Below are 11517 nucleotides of genomic sequence, written 5' to 3' on the forward strand. Positions count from 1 at the left end.
TTCACATACATGGTCACACACAAACACACACACATAAATACAGTAGATACTTACACACACAAACATACATATATACATAGTCCCTAAACACATCATGATTCCCAGATATCACTCTTTATAGCCCCAATGCATGTGTTTGAAAACGATTATACACTTTTAGTTGCAAGAAATTAAACACTGTCAAATGTGGCTTGGAGATTGGTATGCTATTTTGGGGGATGGGACAACTTAACATTGCTTTCAAGTTGTTTTCTTCCTACTTAGTCCCTTTAATTACCTGCAATAAAGAGACTTGGTTTCCTTAACAGTTATCTTTAAGACAATCCTTACATCCCCCCAAATAGCTAACCTTCTTACATGAGAGTAACCTTTGGTACTAATGAACTTTGCAAACTAACCATTTTAGTTTAAAGAAAGAAATCACTATGTTAAATTCTTTGCCCAATCACTCACTTTTTAAACACATGATTGTGGCTTGTGTAGTGCCAACAGAGGTGCAGTGGCAAACGCAGGATTTGCAAGTGGGGGTTTCCAGAACTGGGCGGAGCCCAGCACGGGGGTGGGGACTGAGGTGACCCAGTATATGCTGGGTCCGTAAAACTAGTGTGCCTGTGTATATATACATATATATATACACACACACACATATACATATATATATTTATATATATGTATATACAGTACACACACATATATATATATATACACACATGTATATATATCATGTGTGTGTGTGTTTATATGTATGTATATACATGTGTATATATGTATGCACATGGATATATATGTACTATAATTAAAATAAAGTAAACTTTTATTAAGCACTTACAAGTGCCACCAGGAAGACAGCAAGCTGCAGAGGACACTAAGATGCAAAATAAATAAATATATGTGCGTGTTCCCCTTTTTTCCACTCTCGTGGTGGAGAACATACACACTCGGGCGCTGACCAAATTTCTCTGTAAGATTCTATATTTCTAATTTAACTCTGAGACAGCTGCAGCTCTAAAGAAGGGACCACTTAATCCTTAAAGATTTTAACATACACCACAAAAATTATTTAAAGGGCTGCTGTCCCAGAATGAAATAAATTTATCCAAAACAAAAATAAAAATATTTAATTAAGCACTTAATACACACGGCCGGTGTTTTGTATACACAATCACATTAATAAAATCATTTATAATAACCATGCATGCTTCAACACTTAATACCAATAATTCTACTTTCTCTTTCAATATAACTCATAAGGAAACAATTGTTGCCAATATTGTAACAGTTCCCAAACACTTTTATAGCTACATATAGCAAAGAATGTAGCTGATGATGGACAGTCTCTCCGTATGTTACTGAAATGAGACAATCACTCTCTGTCTCTGCTGAATCCTGCCAATAATTAGTCTGGTAACCAGCTGGTTTCCTTGAGTATTTATTGGGGACCCTTATAGGAATATTTAATATGACCTTGGATTGAATAGGTCCAACTGAGACAAAGTCATGGATCAAAATGCAGTCCCCAGGTAAGCGCTCCAAAGTTGGCGTGGACAATTAGCGGCACACTCCCATATTGATCTCACCCACTCCAGCCGAGCAGCGTTTAATAAAGAGTATCCTTCGTCCACTAGGCAGCAGACTTTAAAGTGCAGAACACAGCAACACCAGATGTGTACTTCTTTATGCATTTCTCCGCCTATAATCATCAGCAGCTTCATCAGAAGAATATTTTTATGGTGCAGAGGATGCTAGATAGCCATTAATAATACTCATGCAGCTAAAAAAAAATATATATATATATATATTTATTTATTTTTTGGGTGGAGGGGGGTTTCTGGGTGCCCGGAAGCCCCCCCTGGGTGCGCCACTGAGGTGGGATTATTTTTTTTCTCATGTATATTATTATTTTTATCTGCATGTGTATGTGGAGTGTTTATTAGTTGTCTGGTGTGCCGCACGTTCCATTGACTATGCTGTTTCTCTGTGTAGGCACCGGCTCCAGTTACATGACTTTAATCAGTATTGTCACACCATCTAGATGTATATTATATATTTATTTATTAACAGTTTCTTATATAGCACAGAAAATTCCGTTGCAATTTACAATTGGAAATAACTACAACAAACTGGGTGATAACAAACAGTCATAGAGGTAGGAAGTCCCTGTTCGCAAAATACAATCTATAGGGAAATAGGCATTAATACACAAGGATAGGTGCTATCTATTGCATAGTTGTTCGCCAGATAGCAAAAGTTCTTGAGAGGTAGGGAAAGTGAAAAATGAGAAGACATGTGAGAATATGTGTGGACTATAAAGAGTGGATGCAATTTGATAGGAAGGCTTATTTTATATATATATATATATATATATACAAAGAGGATTCCAACACATGGAAGGTGCACTCTCGCTAGTAAAGTCAATCAGTCAGTCACATGTCTTGTCCACCAGAGTTTAATGTCGACGTTTCGGTCCCATACCGGACCTTCCTCAGGACAGGTGGTACATCGGATTAACAATTCACAGGTAGCAATGATAGACAATTTCTTATCTGAAAAGAACAATATTCACACTATTAATCGCAAGCCTCGCCGGTCCCTGGAAGATATACGACCCAAAAGTGATCCAACCACCAAGCTTACTCAATATATAATGTTCACATGCACGGTATAAATGCATATACACACACATATATAAACACATACATATACACACATATATACATACTTACACATATATATATGTATACACATATGTGCATGTGTAAATGGCCAAATATCACCAGTGTGACAGCTCCCCTACAGAGACCCTTTCGTACCTGCCGGGTAGGTATCCCAAAAACCATCAGCAGATCATGAACCGTATACCGGAAGATCAAAATAGTACATCCAATTATGCACTATAATAAATATATGGAGTGTCAGTATACACCCTCCAAAGTCCCGTTCAGTTAAACAAAAAAACAAAAAACCAGCAGGATAATCATAAACATGTGGTACCTGTTCCAAGTTCCCGGAAAACAATGATGCAGCCACGTTGATATATGGACCAACAAATTCCTAAAATACAATGTTCTTTTTAAATGATGTGGTGTCTGAAACATTACCATTATAATCATCAATATACATTATATCTATATATATATTTTCTAAGAAAATATATATATATTGATGATTATAATGGTAATGTTTCAGACACCACATCATTTAAAAAGAACATGTGATTGGATGTAGCATTAAGAATTTAATCCTGTCCTAACCAGTGGTAAATCATTTTTTCACAAAAACGGGTATGTATGTCCATCCCTACTTGATTGTATTAAAGTACCCGTTATGAGAGAAAAAAAGAGTCTATTATTCAATAAGTTTATCTTGAAGATTATGTGATTTACTTATTTCCCTCTGTAACTATTTAGATTATAAACCCCTGATGAAGTCCTAACGGACGAAACGCGTTGGGTTTCGTATTATTGGGTCAAAAAAGTCACCACCACAAGCATCTGGTTGGATACACGTCCTTTTCAAGTTCCGATTGTGATTACCTGACTATAAAATCCTCATATCAACTAAAAATGTCTATGTATAAGATTGTGAAATCGTTTTACTGAATTTTTAGACAATTGTATCAATGTCGAATTTTTAGGTTACAAGTACCTTTTATTTGTGTATAAATAAAAACCTTTTAAATATTGTTAATCTAAAGGCTGATTGGCTCCCATGAGAACCTTTTTACTCCATATATAGATATATAGATATATATATACAGTATATATGGATTGTAATCTTGTGAGCAGGGCCTTCCTACCTCTATGTCAGTCTATTTTGGACTATTACATACCCTCCAACATTTTACACACAAAAACCGGTACAAATTAGAGAAAGGGGCGTGTCCATGGGTAAAGGGGGCGTGGCCAGGTCCCTTTTCCTATACTTTCAATGGAAGTTTGGAGAGCCAAAAATAGGTACAGACCATAAAAAAAAGGTACTGTACCTATTAAAAAGGTACAGTTGGAAGGTATGCTATTACTGTTGTTCTAATTGTAAAGCACAACGGAATATGCTGCACTATATAATAAACTGTTAATAAATAAATATATTGATAGGGGCCCCCACATTTTTGTTGCCCTGGGGCCCCCACATGTCAATACGTGTTTGCAAACTACCCCTTTATTTAAAAAAAATAATCTAGAATTATTTGCCGAATCATTCACTTTTTAAATACATAATCCCATCGCTAATCAATAACTGTGCATGCAAACATTGTGTCTTGTGTAGTGGCAGCAGAGATGGGATTATTTTTTTATCTTGTAGGAGGTTGTATGATGCTATGTGGGGGATGGGGCGATTCTCTGAAAGATAGCAACAAAGAATTTAACTACAGATAAGTATAAAGAGCTGTTCAGCTTGCACATGCTTTTCTGCCTCAGAATTTCACAAATTTTACTTATATCATGGATAATGTCAAAAATATGTAAGTAATAATTAATTTATCTGTCTTTGTATTTTTGGACCAGTCTACATTGAAATATATTTCTATTTTTCAATTTGTTTCAGTGTAAATAGGCAGATAAATTCCCAGGGTACTGTGCTTCTTTATCTATCTATCTATCTATCTATCTATCTATCTATCTATCTATCTATCTATCTATCTGTGTATATTAACCTTGACTTTACATTAATTAATTTCCCATAACAGTATAAAAAGAACTCCTCTGGTCTGTGAGTTTTGCCTCAAAATATATACAACACTGAGCACACATCTCAGGAGTAAATGCAAAAGAGGAGCTTCCGCTACAGAAATTGCACAAATCTCTGATAAAGCCCGCTGGAGCGCACTTTCATTCCTGAAGAATGGACGATGTCTTGATTATGAAGAATTTTCGAGATTACAGAGCATTGACAGTGTGGTTAGCTATTTAGAGGCAAAGGGCCACTTTTTCAGGAATAAGACCATATTACCACCAAGGTAAGCATTATTTATATATTACTATTTTTATTATTATCCTTTATTAATATGGTGCCACAAGGGATCCGCAGCGCCCAATTACAGAGTACATAAACAAACAATCAAACAGGAAAACAGCAATTTACAGTTCATGACAGTATAGGACAAGTACAGGGTAAATAAACATAGTTACATCAGCAGATGACACTGGGATAAAGGGGGGTACTCACGGAGCGATATTCTAAGCAATCTGACTAGATTGCTTAGAATATTGGCATGATCGCTCCGTGTGTAGCCCCCTCGGCGATAGCGATGCGCGGCCCCGCACACCCGCTGGGTAAAGTAAGCGCCCCCCCGTCTCCCCCCGCCCGCTCAGCACAGATCGCGCTGTGCTGAGCGGCAGGAGAGATGTGTGCTGAGCGGTTCGCTCAGCACGCATCTCTCCTTGATCGGCCCGTGGGTACTGGGCTTAAGTATCAGGTGGCAGAAGACTGCTGAATTTGGTGCAGTTGAAGATTATTAAAGTAAGAAAGGATAAGCACATGAGGGAAGAGGGCCCTACTCGTGAGAGCTTACATTCTAAAGGGGAGGGGTAGACAGACGGGTGACACAGATGGGGTACATAGAGAGCGTAGAACAGAGGGTTAGGATGAGATTTGGCTGGGTTTGGTGAAGAAGTGGGTCTTGAGAGCCATTTGAAGTTTTGTAGAGAGTGGGAGAGTCTGAGGGGGAGAGGTAGGGAATTCCAGAGAAGTGGTGCAGCACGTGAAATCTTGGAGGTAAGAGTGGGAGGAAGTAATCAGTAGGCAGGAGAGTCGGCGTGCATTAGCAGAGCGAAGAGGATGGGTGGGAGTGTAAAGCGAGATAAGATCAGAGATGTAGATTGGAGAGGAGTGGGATATATGTGGTTATAGGTGCAATTATGTATTTATAATATTATTTAACTTGTATTCTTTAGATCACCTACATTTGTAGCCAGGTCAACATCTATGATAGTCCATAAAGAAGAATCAGCTATGGTAGTCCCTGCTAACACATGTGATGAAGAAGTGGGAAGGTCTCAGCAAGCCATGGAAGGCAATAGTGAAGTATCCATGTAGGTACTTGTTTAAAGCAATAAGATAAATTAATCAATTAGAAACTTTTGGCCTATGGGTGCCGTGGAAAACAATCTGATACTCTAGGGAGCCATGATCCAAGAAAGTATGGAAATCACTGTTTTAAACTGTTTCTACTATTTACTATACAAATCTCTGTAGCAAATGTATTAATAAAACAGTAAAAATTCAGTAAGTCAGTGTAAGGGAGGAGGGTGCCCATGTGTCCCTTGTCTAATAGTAATATCATGCCCTTGCAGGGTTATTTTCAGAGATGAGGGGGCCCATGAGCACCAGACACCCCATGGCCATTATAAATAAGGCAAAGGATGAAACATTTATGGATAATAATGCCAGACAGAATGGAAAGAAAGAGATGAGCTCGAAAATTTATTGGTTTGAGAAGTGCATTCATATAAGTGATACTGTATATTAAATAATGCAGAACACTGCAAAGCACAACAATATTAACAGATGAGTGAAAATAGGCCCTCATTCCGAGTTGTTTGCTCGCTAGCTGCTTTTAGCAGCTTTGCACACGCTAGGCCGCCGTCCTCTGGGAGTGTATCTTAGCTTAGCAGAAGTGCGAACAAAAGATTAGCAGAACTGCTACTAAATAATTCCGGCAGTTTCTGGGTAGCTCCAGACCTACTCCTACCTTGCGATCACTTCAGACTATTTAGTTCTTGTTTTGATGTCACAAACACGCCCTGCGTTTGCCCAGCCACTCCCCTGTTTCCCCAGGCACATCTGCGTTTGTATCTGACACGCCTGCATTTTCCAGCACACTCCCAGAAAACGGTCAGTTACCTCCCAGAAACGCCCACTTCCTGTCAATCACTCAGCGGTCAACAGTGCGACTGAAAATCGTTGCTAGACCTTGTGTGAAACTGCATCGGCTTTTGTGAAAGTACGTCGCACGTGCGCAGTGCGCACCATACGCATACGCAGAAGTGTCGCTTTTTTGCCTGATCACTGCGCTGCAAACGGCAGCTAGCGATCAACTCGGAATGAGGGCCATAGAGTTTAGTTAACATTCTTCATAATTACTAAAAATATTGATGTTGGTTGAGCAAAAAGTAATGGTGGCTATTAACCAATTCTGCTTTTACCAGCTAATATTCCTAATCTATTCCCACACCAAACCATTAGGTCTAAATGGACGGTGATAGTGCGGAAGAACATGCAGAAAGCTGGAATGTATGCCAAGCATTCATCGAATACACCATTACTCAGAGGTTTCAGGAATTATTTGTCCAAGACATTAGGAGTTTGCAACAGTAAACAGGAGGTAATGGATTATGCTATGTATAAATACATGTTATCTAATTCCATTCACATTTAGTCATGATTGAGATAGCAAGCATGTGTGCAATAGTTTCTTATTATCAATTTGTAATCTTTCAGCCATCAACATTTTACTCACTTATATTGGCAATATTGGTATCAACCAATAAGTAGCCCTCATTTTTTCAGCATCAATGTACATGAGATAATTAATAGGTTGAATCCATTACTCACAGTATATTATGACAATTGAGAGTTAAATTATGCATTTTATTCTATATATTTCTCTTACATAATAAAATATTAAGCAAAGTATTATGCATCTGTGGCTCCCAAAATCTGGATTGCCAATCTTCAAGAAAAACATATTTTTCATATAAGTGCCATGTCTTGCAGTCTTAACAAAAACTCGCTCTCATACTTTGCCAGAACTCATTTTCACCACTCTCTGTGTATACAGGTAGAAAATGTTGCACGGTATTTACATTTCATGGACCCACAAAAAGCATCAATGGATTTTGTGAAAGACATAGAAAAAACTAATCTCTACTTCACAAAGCTGAGGGAACTTGGTCTCTGTAGCCAAACAGTATTTAATTATTTAAAAAATATAAGAAGATTTGTAAAATGTCAAACTACGGCCACCAATCTCGGAGCAAGTGACCCTGACCTATATCAAGCCTGTTGCCATTTTCTTCATGTCACTGACGCCATTCAGAAAAAACTGAGTAAAGGTGTATCACGGGAAACGGTCGTCAAAAAGTAAGACCAATACTTTTAGATTATTTGTGGGTTTTCATTTTACTTAGATCATTGTGAGTGAACATTTATCATCATATGATCTGCAGGTACAAAAGATTGACAACAGACCACTTGCAGCCACAGGATTGTCGTCAGCTGCTAGAAGTGGCAAAATCAGATTTTATGAATTGCATCAAGAAGGCTGATATTTGTGAAAGACTGTCGGCCAAAGATAAGGTGTGCATTTTGCATTATCTCGAGGCTTTGCTAATCCTAAAGCACCTCCAAAGACCTGGAGTGGTTGCCAATATGACTGTAAGTACTGTTTATTATTATTATTATTATTATTATTATTACATTTTATTTATTAGGTGCCACAAGTGGCTCGCAGTGCCATACATACAGCACACATTAGAAGAATACAGGAAGTAAGTGAGGCACAGATGGCCAAGGAATAAACATGGAATTGGGATAGCTGCCTCAAGATCAGGTTATGTGTAAGGGTAGGCTTTGATGAAAAGGTGGATTTTCAGTACCCGTTTGAAGCTTTGCATGGTCAGGAGAGTCTATTGTAGTGAGGGAGCTTGTTCCAATGAAGGGGGCCATACGGGCAAAACATTATACTTCGTTAACTTGTTAATCTGAAAATATTGGTGCGAGGTTTAATGTTAATATTGTATCTTCATATTCTCAGGTTGAGGAATGGCATGAGAGGGTTCATCACACCTTCACATCAGAGGGTGTATCCGAAATCCGTGTTGTTGTGGGAGTTAAACAACACAAAACGGCAACCCATCAAGTGGCGACATTTGCTCTCACAGAAGAAGAAGAAAAGGTTAATTGTAGATCACAATTATATAATTTCAATGCTAGAAGAATTACTGAATTAGTAATTATTAACAGATCTTCATCTTTTCTAGTGGTTCAAAACTTTTTTTGATGTGGTGCGACCTTTATTAGTAAAGGGAGATCAGCCTCAGAAAACATTTTTTATTTCAACAAAGGGAGAACAAATTTATAATGTTACTAATGATCTTCGCCAGTTACATGAAAAGTAAGTACAGTACTGAGTCTACCAGCAGCTACTGATCATATACCTGCACATTGTCACACATCTTCTACCTCTGTGCATAGAAAATAGCACATACTTATCAGAAGTGATCTGTGGTGACTCGTGAGATACATTTTTGGGGAGGCACTGGCTAGTATCAGAGTCAAATTTACACACTATATACGTACCTGAAAGTGCATGTGGGCATTATTCACAGGTGCAGCCGAATTTACATGTGCATATACACAGGTTTGGTAGTATATACATGTGGGCATTATACACAGGGGCGGCGGTATAATCATGTAGGCATTATGCACAGGGGCAGAAGTGTATACATGTGGGCATTATACACACGGGCAGCAGTATATACATGTGGGCACTATACAAAGGTGTGGGAGTTATACACAGGTGCAGCAGTGTGTACTGCTGGAAATTTCCTGAGTTTTGATGAGGATTGAGTGTAAAAGGTTGGTTACTCTGTGCCAATTATTTGTAATTTAATTTAAGAAAAAAAGAAAAAATCTTTGTAAACTTTAAGATAGTTTTCCCTATAACACCTATACACAGGTATAAGCTGCTAAATATTACAAGCCAGATGGTTCGGCGTACATGTGAAACTTGGACATTGGCAGAGTACTCAGATGTTCAGAAGAGTCTCTTCACCAAGTACCTGGCACATACCAATTTGACAGCAGATCGACATTATAGGGAAAAGACATTACACAATATATGTCTTGGCTCAAAACTGGTCACCCAGCTTGGATCTATGTCTAAACCTATGGAGGCACAAGAAAGCACTTCAAGGTGAAATATATCAGTTCATTTTCCATGCCTTCACCATATTTATTGTCATTTTAAAAGCTTCATATGATATAAACTGTATCTTTAGTATATGCATTGTATATCCTGGTTCTGTTTCCAAACAGGGATGGACTACAGGACAGTGACTCCATAGAGTCACATAAGAGAAATTACTTCCAGAACCTGCTAAAAGAGTTCCCTGTAAACATAAAACAATCGAGACCAAAGAAAGTTGACTGCAAACGTATATCGCCATTGTATTGGCATCACTGTAGAAAAGAATGGACAGCTAAGCGTAACAAGAAAAGAGTGAAGCATATAATCAGTAAGTATAGCAAATAGCAAGTACATTAAACCATTTTTCAGTATCAAGACAGAGTCTCACCCACTTATTGCACATCCACTAATAGCATGTTTTACATAAAAATATCAGTTTTTGACATGATATGAATTATATTTATTTTTAACGCTAAAGACAAAAGTATGTCTTGAGTATTTTTGTGTTTTTTATTATTGAAAGTATATAGAAGAAACTGGTGCTAAAATATTTTTTTTATTATTTTTATTTTTGCAACAGGGGCATTCCCAGCAAGGCGCCCAAAAACTGTCCAGTTGAAAAAGTACATAAGAGAAAAGAAATGGAAATGTAGTGAATTAGAGATTAAACAGATAGCTGAGGCATGGAAGCCTAGGAAGTTACAGAACTGGAAAGACTGCAAGGCTCTGGAAGAACACATCCGCTTGCAAAATTGGAAAGGGCTGAAAACTACCACAGATATAGAAAGCGGTATAAAGAAAGTAATGACAGAGAGGGCTTTCCTTAAAGGGGAAGCAATATGTGACTTCCATGGAGAACAGATAAGTGCCAAAAAAGGCAGAAAAATGCAAGAAAATAAAAACTGTCATGACCTCTTTTTTTATAAGGATACAGAAGGCAAGTCATGGTGTATCAATCCATCCTGTACATGCCACACTCGGACATATTCCAAATTAATGTGGAAATCCAGTACAGAATTTAATGTGATTCCAATATACAAAAATACATTTGGCATTCTCATGCTAGCTGCAAAAAACATACCAGCCAATCAGGAGTTAACATATTATGTTGCAAAATAACTGTGGACAGTGGAGATTTTTCTTTTAATAGTTGGTTAGCATTTCCTTAAAAAATGGACTGCAAAGACAGTTTGGAAAACTCTGCATTATAACATTAGACTGCCTCTTAATTCTGCACAAATAACCACTATAAATTGTAAGCACAGTGTATGTGTTAATGTATGTAAATAAAATATATATTCCTCAATTATCTGCTCTCGTGTATTTTAGATTAGGAGTTCAGGGGCAAAATCAAGATTTCTAGTGGGGACTTTCGAAAGTTTGATTTTAGGGCAGGTGTGTGCAGGCTTCTGGCTGAAGAAGAGAATATTAATAGCATGTAGCAAGCTACTGACTTCTCCATAATAAAACGCAGTGTATGTAATACATCAGACATACTGTATACAGGGCCAGAAATCACAGTAACATGTTATATGCAGCAGTAGGGCCAGCCATACATAGTACAGTGTATGTAATACATCAGACATATACAGTACCAGTGATCACAG

General features: G+C 37.8%; 1 protein-coding gene across 1 annotated transcript; it reads left to right on the plus strand.

Annotated features, from left to right (window-relative positions):
- Nucleotides 1-8157: 8157 nt before the first annotated feature.
- Nucleotides 8158-11162, plus strand: LOC135057149 (uncharacterized). Its single transcript, XM_063963047.1, has 6 exons — nt 8158-8376; nt 8756-8896; nt 8982-9115; nt 9680-9916; nt 10039-10238; nt 10491-11162. The coding sequence occupies exons 1-6, from the start codon at nt 8158-8160 to the stop codon at nt 11027-11029; spliced, it is 1470 nt and encodes a 489-aa protein (XP_063819117.1). The 3' UTR covers nt 11030-11162.
- Nucleotides 11163-11517: the final 355 nt, after the last annotated feature.

Source organism: Pseudophryne corroboree, chromosome 3, assembly GCF_028390025.1.
Source record: "Pseudophryne corroboree isolate aPseCor3 chromosome 3, aPseCor3.hap2, whole genome shotgun sequence".
Taxonomy (NCBI): Eukaryota; Metazoa; Chordata; class Amphibia; order Anura; family Myobatrachidae; genus Pseudophryne; species Pseudophryne corroboree.